The following is a 15,683-nucleotide window of genomic DNA, read 5'->3' as shown; positions in this document are numbered from 1 at the left end:
CAGGCGGGAATCGAACTCATGCGGAAGCGGCTTTAGATTCTCAGTGCTGTGCTTTAACCCGCTGCGCCACCAGGGAGGGCCCTCTGGTTAACTTTTATTGTGAATTCTCTTTACTTTCTCCAAAAGACCCTCATTAAGGTGATCTAATTCATCCTTCTATTTCCTCTGCTTAATTCCACTATTACTCAGATTTCATTACTCAAAATACTACTGTAACAAATAGAAAAAAGGAAAAAACAAGATATTTCTAGTGAAAGAATCAATGACTTGCTTAGTGTTTATGGTTAATCAACTGTACAATAAAAATATTAGCTTCAAGTTTTCATTATAATGTGCCTGCTCTATTCTGTGTTCACTGTCCCTATCTTTCAAATGATGCTTTTGTAACTCTAACAACCCCTTTTTTCCAATAAATAATCTCACAGAACACAGTATTTCTTTCGACTTGAAAAGTTCTGGAAATAACAAGATAATCCCTAGTTCTTAGGAGGTAATAACCATTTACTGACAGTCCTCATACAGACAAACAAGTACAGGGCCCTCCCTGGTGGTGCAAGGGTTTGTTAAAAGTGCAGCACTATGATACATCGGCAGCCATGGCACCTCAAGTTCGGTTCCTGGCCAGGGAGCTGACACACGTGGTGCAGCAGACCTCTTCTATACTGCCCACTGCTCCCCTCAGTAATGTATTTCAGTTGATCTGCCAGTCCCCTACTCTGTTCTCTGGCGAATCCTCACACCCCTCCTCCTACTCCCACCTCTAAACTACACCACAGCTCTTGTATGCATAAATAAATGAATCTTAAGAATAAATTACAGGGCCCTCCCTGGTGGCGCAGTGGGTCAAGGACGCAGCACTGAAAGCTAGCCAAAGCCACTTCAATGAAACTTTGATCCCTGCCCCGAGGTGACCCACACGGCACAGCAGACCTCTCCTGTCTCGCCCACTGTTCCCCTCAGCAGTGTACTTCGCTGATTTGCCTATTCTGCTCCCCACTCTGTCTCTGGTAAATCCTCTCACTACCCCTGCACCTCTGACCTGTACCCCAGTTCTGTATGTGTAAGTAATTTTAAAATAAATAAATAAACTACACACTTTTGTAAAAGAATAAAACACAAAGCTGGACATAATACACTTCAAAAACTAACTCTGATAAAACCCAAGGTTACCTGGCACATTGAGAAGCTCCAGAAATTGACTGGTATTTTAAAAATTAAACCTGCAGTGTCCACCCTAGTGATGCAATGGGTTAAAGCACTTATGAAGCTATGGGCAGCCACTGAAGCCTGAGTTCAATGCCTGGTGAGAAAGGAGATGCACATGGTGTGGCAGAACTCTTCTGTCTCACCCACTGCTCCCCTTAGCAGTGTATTTCAGTCAGCCTACCTGTTTTGCTCCCCACTCTGGCTCTGGTGAATCCTCTCAACCCCCGCACCTCTGACCTGTACCCCAGTTCTTGTATACATAAATAAATAAATAAATAAATAAATAAATAAATAAATAAATAAATAAATAAATAAATAAATAAATAAATAAATAAATAAATAAATAAATAAATAAATAAATAAATAAATAAATAAATAAATATTTAAATAAACAAACAAACCTGCAATAAACCCAAAATCCAATAATCTAAGTTAATGCTAAAACCACTTGCTACTGGGGAAGAGGTTGAATTTCAAGTATCTATAGATTTGTTGACGTTTATATGTGAAACTACTCTCAACCATATTTTGAAAAGCTACTCAACAAAACTAAGATATTCTCTAAATCCTAATATGTTAAAAGGTAGCATATTTCCCACTAACAATCATTAATTTTGTAACTCAAAGCTGGTCCTGAGCTTTTCACCATACTTTCTTAACTCCTTTACATGTATACTATGAAAGAAACCAGCAGTTTTTTTGTTTTGTTTTGTTTTGTTTTTTCAAAGATTTATCAATTTATTCGTACACAGCTGGGGTACAGGCCAGAGATGTGGAGGGTGATAGGATTCACCAGAGACAGAGCGGAGAGCAGAACAGGCAGATCGACGGAGTACACCGCTGAGGGGAGCAGCGGGCGGGTCAGGAGAGGTCTGCCCCGCCATGTGGATCTCCTCCGGGGCAGGCGGGGATCGAACCCATGCGGAAGTGGCTTAAGCTTCTTAGTGCTGTGCTTTAATCCGCTGCACCACCAGGGAGGGCCCCAAAACCAGCAGTTTTAAGGGTCCAGGTTTGTACATACCCAGCTAACTGATTTTATATAAGATCTCAAAAGTTAGGCAGCAATAAAGGAGGTTCAACCATTATTAAAAGTTCTATTTTGGATAAAACCTAGAACCTACTGGGAGACCATAAAGTCAATTCAGTCAGCATTCTAACAACCAACACTCCTAAATAACAACTTAAAAAAAGCAAATAAAAATTTACTTTATTCTTATCATGTAAATATTTCTCATTATCAGTTTTTTAAGTTTTTTTTTTCCTATTTCTGAGCAAAGTTTCATGGAAAATCTGGTATTTAAAACATGTGAAACTCTACTAGAACTAGGAAAGACTTGCCTCTGTCCATGCCTTTAGTGTATGAGATTCGTCCAACTGCCTTCAGAAACATGAAAGTCACTGCCTTCAGCACCTATGTTATCGAAAAGCTTAACAACAATAATCTAAATAAGGACTGGGCCTCCCTGGTAGCGCAGGGGTTAGCGTCTCAGTACTACCAAGCGACTACAGCCACTGCAGCACGAGTCTGATCCCTGGCCAGGGAGCTGATCCATACGACACAGCAGACCTCTATTTTGCCCACTGTGCCCCTAAACAGTGTATTTTCAGTAAATCCACTTGCTCTGCTCCCCGCTGTCCTCTTATAATCACCCATCCTCTAGCCTACACCCAAATTCTTGTGTACATAAATAAAAATCTTAAAAGGAGTAAAGAGTGTTTAAAACAAAACATTCTAGCAGCAACTCTTCTGCCCACCTATGCCTCTACAGAGGGCCTCTCCTTTAACCAACCTGTAAAAAATAATCCTATTAATAAGGTAGTGCAGTCATACAACGTACGGTGCTAAAGGTCACCACTCTGTGACTATCCTGAAATCTCAACAAGTCCTTTAAAACTGTTTACATTCTGAAAAGAGGGTCACTACACTTAATCCCATCCTTACATATATATGGACAATCTGTACAATATGACAATCCCACTGAAAACAGGGAAATATTTCTTATTACGTTTCCCTGTGAAGTGCCTTTATAAAAGGAATCTCCTTTAGCTGTTCTTTGTGTGATCCACGATGCCATCAATTTTAAGTCTCATCATTAAATTTTGTGCCAATCAAGATAGTATCTCACTGTCACTGGTTTTAAGATGTTTATTTCAGAGAAGTTTTTAAGATTTTAAAACTTGGAGAAAGAAAACATGCAATATACCCCAAGAACTTAAGAGGCAAGTCTAAGACCAATCACTCAACCTTTTTGCTTAACAATGAAGAACTATTACTTCCTACAAGCTAGAAAACATGGTGAGTAAGGATGTGTGTGTGTGTGTGTGTGTGTGTGTGTGTGTGTGTGTGTGTGTGTGTGTAAGTAACTTAAGAAATTGGGTTCAATAGCAGTTTTACTTTAAAATTAGGAAGGGTGAATGATTCTGGATAAGTTAAAATTACTAGGGCTCAAAAAAAAATTTACTAGGGCACACTCGTGGATCATATCTCAGAGAATTTAATAAATTCATGAGCAAGGTTAAGGAAACAACCAGGAGCCCCCACCAGGTGAGGAAAAAAGAACAGAGTTTTGATTCCAAATAGCTGGAACACAATTAAAAACATGTGCTGTCGGGCCTTCCCTGGTGGCCCAACGGGTTAGAGTGCAGCACTATGGAAGCTAGCCTAGCCACAACTGCCTCAGCACGAGTTCGATCCCCAGGTAGAGGACATGCTAGCACAAGGTGCAGCAGAATTCTATCTCACCCACTGATGCCCTCAGCAGTGTACTTTTTGTCAATCTGCTTGTTCTGCTCCCCACTCTGTCTCTGGTGAACCCTCTCACCACCTACACACCTCTGGCCTGTACCCCAGTTCTGTGTGCATAAATAAATTAATCTTTAAAAAAATTAACAGGCAACTATTAATCAGAGACACATGCAGGGGGGGTAAGGAGAAAAGATCAAAACAGGAGGGAAGAACACAAGGGACTATAGTGGTAGTGCACAGATAAACTGTGATGGGAATTTTTTTGAAAAAAAGACTTATCTATTTATATATGCATACAGAAGTCAGGCCAGAGTCGCAGGGGTGGTGAGGATTCACCAGAGACAGAGTGGAGAACAGAACAGGCTGACTGACTAAGCACACTGCTGAGGGGAGCAGCAGGAAGACAGGAGAGGTCTGCTGCGCCATGTGGATCACCTCCAGGGCGGGGATCAAACTCATGCTGAAGTGGCTTTAGCTTCTAGTGCTGTGCTTTAACCCGCTGCACCACCAGGGAGGGCCCAGTGATGGAAATTTTACAGGGACTATACCTGAAAGAAGAAAGCATGCTTTGCACCAAAAGGAAAAATGACGTAATATATATGTGTATATATAAAATGTTACATATATTTTTATACAAATAAATGTGATGAGGGTAAAATAAATCAAGAGGTTTATACAGAGGTTAAAGAATAAATTTCCTGAGATAAAGATGCATCTGTAAAAGCATGAAGACTGAAAGAAAGAACAGGAATATGACAACACGAAAAATGCTTTCGGACAGCTAAACCCTGACTATTTTAAGGATATGACACCAGCTATAAGAAAAAGTGAGAAGAGGCTCCCTGGTGGCACAGCGATTAAAATCTCAGTACTATCAAGCTTTTATCAGTTTCTGAGGCAACCCTGGCCAGGGAGCTGACCCACATGATGCAGCAGACATCTCCTGTCTCACCCTCTGCTCCTCTTAGCAATGTAGTTTAGTGGATCCACCTATTCTGTTCCCCACTGTGTCTGGTGAATCCTCTCATCTCTTGCTCCTCTGGCCCGAACCCCAGTTCTTATATGCATAAATACATACTTAAATAAATGAAATCATATCTGAAAAATAATGTCAAAGCTTGTTTTGGCAGATTATAAAGTACTACGATATTAAAAATATTCTGCCACTTTGTTTATCTTTTACTCGAAATTTATTTGAAGTGATAACTTACACAAGTACACTATTAAATACTGAGAATAAAAGTATACTAAAGATAACAGACTATATAGAGATTTTGATAATACAGCAGAAAATACTTATGGTAATTTTAAAGCAAACAGGGTTAGTTATCTAATCCTAACTCATATACTCAAAAACTGCATTTCTTATAGTATAACTGAAATATTTAACATAATATGGTACCAATGGTCTTTCCCACAAGCAAATGTAACAATATACTAATACTAGCCAATTACCATTAGATACAGAATCAAAATTAAGTGAGCTTTATATTTTTTGAGTCGGCAACATAAACATCAAGAGACAACAGTACTCACAAATTAAATATTTCCTAAGTATCTACTATTGTATTTCCCCTGGCTATAATTTCCACAATGTAAATGTATATAAATCTTGACAAAAAAGTATACTGTTTTGGATTAGATTTTACTATGCTCTACAGTAAAGAATTTTAAAATCATTTTTATTATTTCCGAACTAAAAGTGTAACTACTGTGTATATCATAACTGCCTCTTTCATTCAATTTTTTTTTAAATTTTAATTGCTGTTAAGAATGGAAAAGCTACAAAGCACAGCAATTGGTTTTGCAATACCATTACTGCAAAAAAATTATTTTTTAAGGATTCATTTAGTTACACATACAAGAACTGGGATACAGGTCAGAGATGAGGGGGTGAAAGATTTCACGAAAGACAGAGCAGGGAGCAGCAAAAGGCAGATGTACTGTACACCTCTAAAGGGAGCAGTGGGTGGGTCAGAAGAGGTCTGTTGTGCCATATGGGTCAGCTCTCTGGCCAGGGATCAAATTCATGCTTCACAGTGCTGCACTTTAAGCCATCCCATCACCAGGGAGGGCCCCATTCCTGCCAACTTAAACCATCAACCTGACTGAACAAAAAGGGGGTGCCAATCCCTCCTCTAAGAACAATGCCTAAAAGACTCATTGTATGATTCAACAAGAGATTAAGACTTTATCAAGTAGTTCATTTTTATGGCATATCAACAATTAAATAGATTTAACAAGTACATACAGTTCCAGAGAGGACATCATGGGGGCAACAGTTGAGAAGGTGACTCTTGCATACTCTGTCATCACTGAATTTGATTCGTTGGCGAGTAGTATCTCCTGTAATATAGAAAAGTTAATAACATTCAAGGTTAGACAACTGGAAAATATTTATTTTCTGAGATCCCTACTATCACTAGCTTTTTATGTGTGGTTATATACACACACATTTATAAATCAGTTCAAGAGGGATTAGTTTTTATATAATGTCCTAAAGAAAAACTATTTTAGACAACATGCAGTTGCAGTATGTGTACTGCAAATATAATTCAAATAGTCAAAGTGGGAAAGCAATGCATTCTGTTAAACAAAGTAATTCAGAAAAGCATAGGATTTCAGAGCAGGAATGGACCTTAAGGATTATTGAGTCCAACTCCTTTGTATGGCAGATGAGGAAACTGAGGCCCCAAGAGGTTAAGCAACTTGCAGCAAACCCACTAAGAGAGTTTCTACTTGTATACAAAGTTCCCTACTTGACACTAAGCATTGACTTATTTGTAATAGTTTACATTAATTGAAAAACATAGAAAGTAATCTTGCAAACATTGCATACACACTGCGAATCCCCACTGAACCCCAGACGCCATTTCTTCCACTATTTTGTTCCAGTTGAAGTGTCTCCCTTTTGCTGCTGGGAGGAGTTAGAGAGGGTAGAATAACGTGTTTAAGAGCGTACAAACCTGGAAGAAGGACTTACACACCAGTCAAACAAAGGCACATTGCCGAAACGAAAGGTTAACTTAATGCCTCCAAAGGCCCCATATACCTTCAAGTTTTCTGCAGACTGTGCTATGTATCGCCAAACTGGGCACATACATATTCATTCTGTCTTCATGTAATACAAATACACCTCCTGAGCAACAGAAGCATCCAACTTGCTAGCCAAATATGCCTATCTAGTCAAACTTTATAAAGAGTCTAAGAAAAAGAAAGGTAACTAACTCTAATAACAAAATATAGATCATAGTTAAAATTTTTTCCTTAGAATTTCTCTGGGGAAAAAGAGAAAGAACTCTTAAGGATGTTTCCTCTATAGAGAAAGATAAGCCCTAAGAAATGTAGGTGTTTTATTTTAGCTTTAAATTGATATTGTCATTGGTGAATGAAAACCTACTGGTGAATTACTGAAGCGAGATCTGTTGATTCCAAAATAGACTATAAAACTTCTGTGTACATCACATGATGCCTGCAGCATGCTAAAAACTTTAATATAGAAAGTGATTCAATGATTTAAATTAATTTGCTTTTGCACATGTGAACAACAAAATTAAACTTTACCCCTTTCATACTGTCTCAATTTGATGAGTTTAACTCAAAAATCAATTAAATACTGTCACTTTTAGGTGGGGTAAGATTTTGTTCAAATTGTTGTAACATGGTTAAAAAGATCTAAAGAACATTCTAGTATTTGTGATCAGGGTAGACAAAGTTTTAAGACAGGTAATGAATTTACAGCTAATATAATAGCTTCAGAGCTGTTCAACAATAGGTTTTCTAGAAGCTAAGTCTCTAATTAACGTAGGTTATTTTTGACATCATAATTTGGAATAATTCATTTAGTGTTCACGCCTGCTACTATAATAAAGGTTATTTTGAGGTTCTTTTTTCCTTTCAAAACACAACTACTTTTGTTCCACATTCATTAACACATCTGAAAAGTTAGTGATAACTCACGGCTCGGCGAATGCGGGGCCTTTCTGACACTCCCTTGCAGATTGAAGTAGGCAGGCATAGATACATTGAACCTTTACAAATAAAACAAGGGGCCAGATTGTTCAGTTTGTATAGAATAGACTCTGCCAGCAATTTCAATACAGCATCTAGAACATGTTGATTGTAAAGATTCTTGTATATGGAAACAAAAGTGAACAAAATCAGGGTTTTTTTTCTAAGTATTGATTTAACAAGTGTTGACTCTAGAAAATGATGACTGCCCACAAGTAAAAATCACAAGCTGTAGCTCTAAAAAATGGTCTTTGGGACAAGTGCAGTTAAAAAAAAAAAAAAAAAAAACAAAAACTGTTTTAAGTATATTTCATCAGGACTTCAGTGAGGGCCTGAAGTTCAATTCAGGACGATACTATAGTGAACACACAAGAGGTGCAATGCAACATATTTCCAGTTTTTTTGCTCCCTAACATACAAGAAAAAAAATGTTCTTTTGGAAATCTGTACCCAAATTGTGCTAAGAAATTTAAATACAAATGTTTTTAAAAGAAGGAAAATTAAAAGCTCTCTACATATCTAGGAGTCCCCTTGCTAACAAATATCAAAGTTTTTCCATGTTACACAGCAGAATCTTTTTAGTGCTCAAGAATATTATAAGCCAAGTCCCTAAAATAGTCAAGATTCATGGGGAAGTTTTACTAATTAAACATTTTGCCAAGTAGGGCAACTGTTATTGCTTCAGAAATCACATCAAATCTAATATTGAGACATGTGTCCTGAAGACACAGCTATCAGGTAAAATGAACAAACAGAATGTGAGTTTACCAAATACATATGATGTGCCTTTAAGAAGAAATAGTTCCTGGGATTTCAAAAGATTTTCTTTTTAATTTCAAAGCTTCCTTGCAAAATGTGAATGGGTGCACTACAAAGCAACTGATAACTGCAGCAGTTATCAAATATCTATCTATACATTATAGAAACATTTAAAATAATGAAATAATAAAACCCCAAATAACCTGAGATATAGCTATCCTGAGGGATTAGCAACTTAGTATCTGCTTATTGATAGTTTAAAAGTTTCACTTAACTAAGATTGATATTTTAAGACAATTTGGATACATTATCAAGAAGCTTTAAATAAATTTATCTGGGCTTATGCCATGAAGTATACTTTGGCTAAACCAACAAGAATTGTAGAATGATTTTAGTTTCTGTCAAGATATCTGGCCCAAACCATGTTTTTCAAAATAAACTAGGCAAAACAGCACTCACTTAGGGGTAAAAATGGGACAGGTAGACTACAATAAAAAAAGAGGAAAGCATGCATCAAATCTCCTGATGATACATGGAATTATTTTACAAATTCAACATTCTCTGGAATTTCTGGGCATATATTCATATACAAATAACTCAAGGTATGAAAAAAAAGACTGCCCTGTTACACTAACATTAGATCCAAATCATGGAGCCAAAGCTATTAGTGAACAAATCCCTCTGTGTTTGGTAATGGGGTTACAATGGAGTCAAAAGGAGGCATAGAAGGCAGTTCTCTCTACCTTTAAGGAGTCTATGATTTTGCTAGAGAAACAGGATATTTAAATGAAAAAAAAAAAAAAAAGAAACAATAATGCAAGGTAGCATGATCCAAGGGCCAAAGAGACAGTATTTCAAACAGTAGTACCTTAGGAGTTCTAAGACTAAAATGACCACCAAGGACTGGAGAGGGCAGAAAAGGCTTCAGTGAGTAGAAGCCAAAATGTGAACTGCTGATAGGACTCAGACCAAAGGAAAAGAGAAAGAACAACATTCCAAACTGAAGTGATGTCTTGACAAGCTTATAGCAACAAAAGTTCGGGGAATACTGTATGAATCTTATTCACGCAGGGAAAGAGCAAAGGTGGGGGCGAGATCAGTGATTTTTTTTTTACCTAGTTTCTTAAATAAATTTTGTCATTATTTTTCTTCAACCCACGATTACTGTGCAATTTTTTTTTTTAAAAACAAAATCAACAACACAGGGCAAGGATTAAATCAAAAGTATTTGCATTAACAACAAAATGTACCGCCCATAAAAACATGGAGATCTCTCTGCCCCATAATGTCCACAATAACTGGGCTCTGTACATAAATACAACACCAAGTTTTTAGAATTAGAAACTTGATTGAGAACTTTGGCAGGCAATGTGTTCTTCATTTGATAGAAACATCAAAATTTTCCATTAAAATAATTTCCTATGAAGAAACTAACTTCAGAGTAACAAAAAATGCTCCTTTGTTTAACCCCTCCCTGAGTTTCACGAATTATAACCCATATTTGGGACACCTGAGTCACAGATACACAATAATAATGGAAGGCATAGATTCTTCTTTTTGAAGTCTTTCAGCAACGTCATGGAGCCTCAGTGGCACTTCAGTAGTCCGTTTCACTCGGGGAGCATGGACAGGACATTCAAAAAAAGAAATCTCTTGTCCAAGCTGCACTGCAATACGGCTATTCTCAAAATCCCGTTCCATCAGTTGGGAGGGAAAAACAGTAACCTTACTACAATTCTAACACGCCATTTTATGGTCTTGCCTTTTATGAAACTGTCTTAACATGTATATTATAGTAGTAACACTAAAAATCTCAGCCTAGATGTTATCTGACATCATTTTACATGGTGCATGCTAATTTCCCAACACCCACCCACCCACTCCAGTACCACCCACCTTCCTCCCTCCCATACAAACAATAAATAAATCAAATGAACTTTCACAGATATTTAGGAGCTATTTTAAAAACATCAAAATTTTACTTTACCCATTCTCTCCGATGCTCCCTGTATTTTTTTAAGCTGTGAGTGGATGACCATGCTATGTGATCAACTGTGAAGGCTAAGCAAAAGTGAACTGAGTTTAGTATTGTAATTTCAAAATAACCTTAAAGTTTGTAATATTTGACATATATAACGGTATGCAGAATCCTTACTTACTGCATAGTATCAAGCATTAAAGGCAAGCAATTTATAAAAACAATTATTATTTTTTAATTAGCTTAGAGCTTAGATTAGGGATTACAGAGGAGAAAACTCAACAGCACACAAAGCAAATGGAAGCATCCCCTAGTTTATAAATGGAGTAAAAGGGAAAGACCTCCCATATTCTCCAATGTGATGACCGAAGTCCTCCCAACAGATATAACTATTAGGGGCCAGGAGTCATTGTTGGCTTGGGACAGGAGAGCCACTTTCCCTCTGAAATGAAATTCACACCCCTTCAGTGAAAAGAAGCCAGCCCTAAAAGGAAAGATGTATAACTGAAAGCACTGAGTTTCCCAATTGCCTGTCCCAGAGTCCTTCAAATGCAAAAAAAGTTCCATCTTTTTACCATTTTTTGCACAATAAGCTTCTGAGTCTACATAATAATGTGAACTATAGAGAAACCCATGGATAATTTCTACTAGTACAGGGGAGGAAAAGACCTGAAGTGCACAAGAAAAGACTGTGTATTTATGCAGAAACAAGATAAAAGCAGGTGACTATTGCTGCAGTGGCTATTACCTAGAAGAACCACTTTTACCATCTCAAATTTCTCACGGCCTCTACTTACTGCCTTCTCCCACCTACCTTTGGTGTTCCTTTAGAATTCAGCCTAAAACACACCTTTAAAGCCCCTTTTGTAATTAATCTTTTTTAAAAATGTTTATTACTCCATGTCCCCTTGTAATAAATACATTCAGTTTAATCCTATGTGTATACAGCTCAAGTAGTTATTTCACTACTTGATCTTAACACAACTATAGACCTTTGTAAACAATTCTTTTGCCATGCCTTAGTGCATGTCAAAATTTTCAGGGATCTATTTATTGCATGAGGAAAGGAAAGAGTATTCGGCCAAAGATGGCAGTGGAAAAAGCCATTTGGGTATTCTATTTTGCAAATGTTCTATTAAATTCTCTTCTAACAGAATTTATAAAAGTATACTGTGCAATAATGGAGGCTTTCCTTTTCCCCAAAAAATAAGGTGACAACACTATCCCCCTTAATCCTTTCATATGGTTTGTAGAGATTTATTATTCCTAATAGGTACTACTATTGACCCCACCATAATCTCCATGACAAGCACAACACTTTAAAAATTCAATTCATATTCTAAAAATACCCAGAACAAGGTCATTCTGGCTAGATATAAGCAAAGATTAATAAAGCTACAATAATTTAAAAACTCTGCTAGCTCATTTGTCTATGAAAATCCACAAAAAAATGTTAAGGGAATGAGATTTTGGCAGGGAAAAAGCTTTGGTAGTAAGATAAAAGGTTCCTAGGGCTTTTAAGTGCTAACAGAATGATAATAAAAATGTGAAGACAGAAATAAAGTACCTACATTCCCAGGGCTCTATTTCAATATCCTACCCCTGATCCTATCTTCTCTCATTATACAAGCACAGAAAGAATCTTGGCCACTAGCAAGGGGTCAATGCCATCACATTTTTGGGAAAGTGGGGGACAGAGTGGGGCACATGGGTGAGTATGCATATGCTTTAGAAAATCGGTAAGACTTATTTGTCCTTTTGGATTTTAGAAATACATTAGAAAAGCTCAAACAGTTGCCTAAAAATTAAGTTCTAAAAATGCGTTATAATCAGAATGTCATAAAAAGAGCCAGGCAATAAAAAGTTGCAGCTGGCTATCAATTCTGTATTTTGATACTTACTTGCAGAGCTGCAATTCTAACATGCTAACTCTTGTACTCTACTTATCTGGTGGCTTCTATTACCCAGAACTTTCTATCCTCAAAATTAAAAGTAAGGAAAGCTACCTCTGGCTATAATGAAACAGCTGAAAAGAACTAAAGAGGAAGTGATTGGGTGCTTTATCTATTTTTTTAAAAAAAGTTATCCTTGGTTGGTGATAGATATTAAAGCCAAGAAGTGCCTCCCCAAATCCAAAACCAATGAAAGAAAAAGGGGAAAGAAATGAGAATACCAAAGGACAGAGGTGACAAGACAACTGAATGATAAAGGAAGTTAAAATGAAAAACAGACATTACCATGAAGGAGACTGAGCCTTACAACCACTGAAACAACACAGCAGAAATACTATGTCACGTTGAATACATACCAAATTCACAAGGATTGCCTCTGGGGAAAAGACTGAGACTGTGAAGAGGAACATAGGGACTTCATTTTGTAAGGCTTCTTTTGTAATTTGAGGAAAATACAAAAAAAAAAATAACATTTGTTCATTTAGATGTTTGATTGTCCTTTGTAATTTTCAAACATGTTTTTTTCAAAATTAGACACCTATCATGAATATTACAAAATTCATCATATAAAAATAAAATTATTTATGTATAAATTTTCTCTCACACACACACACACACACTCTCTTACCCCACTAAACTTTCATTCCTTATAGAATTGAGCCCTATGTCACTACTTTATTGCAAACTCAAAAGACAATAGAAGCCAATATATCTATAATCTCTATGCATAAGAAAGGAAAAAAATAAACACTAAAGCTACTCAAAAACCTGGGGGATTCAGCAAAGATTCTATTTCTTTCAGCATTAATTATACTTCAAGCACCACATAATAATTAACCAGAACACTGTAGCTGGAAAAGTATTCCCTCTAAAATTATGAGGCAAATTAAGTCATAACACAGAAAATTCCTCAAAATACAAATATATGTCTTCTAAGGTTTGTGGTGCCCTGCTCTGTCCCCTTCACCACCATGTTGAACCAGGGCCACCTCCCCAATGTCTAGACCAGGGGTTATCTGTGCTAAGTGGTTTTCCCACAGTTAGGCATATTTTCATAGTCTCACTATGGAATGGAGCTTGCTGAGATCTCCTAAGAACTGCTGGCCTAACCGTAGAACAAATCAGTACAAGGAAGGCGAGAACTGAAGCTTAAATGAGGTAATTTTACCCTGGAATTCCAGAGAGATCTCTAGGGACTCAGATCTCCCCATCTCACAGATTTATACTTCTGGCTAGGCATTTCTGCACGGGGGTTGGGTGTATACAGTTTCGGTAGCTTTTTTCACAAATAGGCAGTATTTTCCAAAGATGGGATTTGCACAAAAGATGCTGATTTCACCAGCATGACTTTTCAAACACTACTTAAATACTTAGTAGTGATCATTTACTGTTACTAAGAAACAGGTTTCTATTTGGCCCTTAGTATGTGCTCAATAGCTCTTAAGTCCTAATTCTTAGCACAGGGCAAGGAACTATAAAGCATATCTCTTTATAACACTGAGTCATCGTTCTATTTTTCTGAGAACATAAGCTTTCAATTTAAAATTAACTTAAATTTTTAGAAAGTGAATTAGACGAAGTTAAAAAGAACAGTAAAGGGGATAGGTGATTAACATTTGGGTAACATTTATCTAGAAGGTTTCTCAAACTTTTAATGTGCATCAGTCATGTGCCCCTATCCCCAGAATTTGATTCAGCAGGTCTGAGGTTGGCCCCCAAATTTTCATCTCTAATGAGTTTTTGGGAGATGCTAGGTTGCTAGTATAGGGAACGCACAACAATCACTGATCAGGAGCAGTAGGCAACAAGTTGATTTTCTAACAGGTGGAAAGTAAACAATTTAAGCTTGTAAGCCACAGGTCTCAACTGCAACTACTCAACTTTGCTCATGTAAAGCAAAGATGCCACAGACAGTATGTACATAAATGGGCATGGCTGTATTCCAGTAAAACTTAAAAAGCAGGTGGACTACAGTGCCAACTATGATCTAAAACCTATCCTCAAGAACAGGAAAGGATCTACTGTGTAACCTAACACTAGGACAGAATACAGAAACAAGAGTGTTGCAGATACTACCCCCATAAACATCTATTTTATTGAAGTCATAACTTTGGAAAATTTAACTCTAAAAAAGAAAACTGAATTCTACAAATAACTGAGGTCTCAAAAAAGTTAAAAAATTTACCATGCATTCAGGAGACATGACAAGACTCAGCAAGGGCAGATGGCTAAATTCTTTTCATGTCGAATCATACAGGTCAAACATCACTGCCCATGGTTCACAACTAAATTAGAACATATGGATCGTTATCTAGTGAGTGTTTTTCAAGAAAAAAGTTTTAAATATTCCTTTCTCTAGCCCACATTAAATAGCACAATATGACATTTTTAGTTGACTGAATACCTATTACTTTCTGATGGTTTTAACCTTTCAAAGTAAAAATATTTGAGTCAAACAAACACTTGAAGCTGTAGAGAATACCAGAATTTTTAGAAATTATTTTTCCCTATATATTTAATAATCTTAGAAATTAACTCATTTGTTTTGGCACAGCATTATTTTCTATTCTACAAGTAAACCAAAAAGAAACAGAATGATTTTCGCTGGTTCCAAAGTCACAGATTCCTAGCAGAAGCTCAACCTCCTCTCTAGCCCCGCATTCCTTTCTCCAGCAAAATGTTCTAATTTTCTTCATTTTCTTAATCCATGATTATTTCAGTACATTGAATAAGTTTATGAGTTGAATCACTTCTGTTTTCTCAAGGACTAAACTAATAGACCTGGCTTTTAGTATTCCATTTCAAGTTATCTTTCTAGAATTCCATTCTCAAGGCATACCTGCTCATTTACCTAGTCTTGCTCATACTGACCTCCAGTTTTAAGCCATCTGCCTATCTCTGTAACCCTGTCACTTACCAAAACCCTTGGCAACTTCAAGCTTTCAATATTTGTAAGAACCACCTGGTATTAAACTGACTCCATAAAACTGACTCTACTCCATGACACTTGCCCTTGAGTTCCTTCTGCCCA

General features: G+C 36.9%; 1 protein-coding gene across 7 annotated transcripts in view; it reads right to left on the bottom strand.

The window, feature by feature from the left end:
- The window catches only part of LOC101628907 (putative RNA-binding protein Luc7-like 2), a 56,147-nt gene that overhangs the window by 35,264 nt on the left and 5,200 nt on the right, over window positions 1-15,683 (bottom strand). For 3 of the 7 annotated variants that reach the window (XM_004677082.2, XM_012720869.1, XM_012720870.1), the window contains one exon: window positions 6,204-6,298. In XM_004677082.2, coding sequence (XP_004677139.1) covers window positions 6,204-6,298 — 95 coding nt within the window. Of the gene's footprint in view, window positions 1-6,203; window positions 6,299-6,791; window positions 7,984-10,709; window positions 10,784-13,008; window positions 13,086-14,837; window positions 14,938-15,683 lie in introns of those variants that run through there. The other 4 variants (XM_012720866.1, XM_012720867.1, XM_004677083.2 and 1 more) reach the window with 3 other exon arrangements.

This window comes from Condylura cristata, unplaced genomic scaffold (assembly GCF_000260355.1).
Source record: "Condylura cristata isolate star-nosed mole 26May11 unplaced genomic scaffold, ConCri1.0 scaffold00005, whole genome shotgun sequence".
In the NCBI taxonomy this organism is placed as follows: Eukaryota; Metazoa; Chordata; class Mammalia; order Eulipotyphla; family Talpidae; genus Condylura; species Condylura cristata.
The sequence above is the reverse complement of the archived record's forward strand: the minus strand, read 5'-3'. Positions and strand labels throughout refer to the sequence as shown.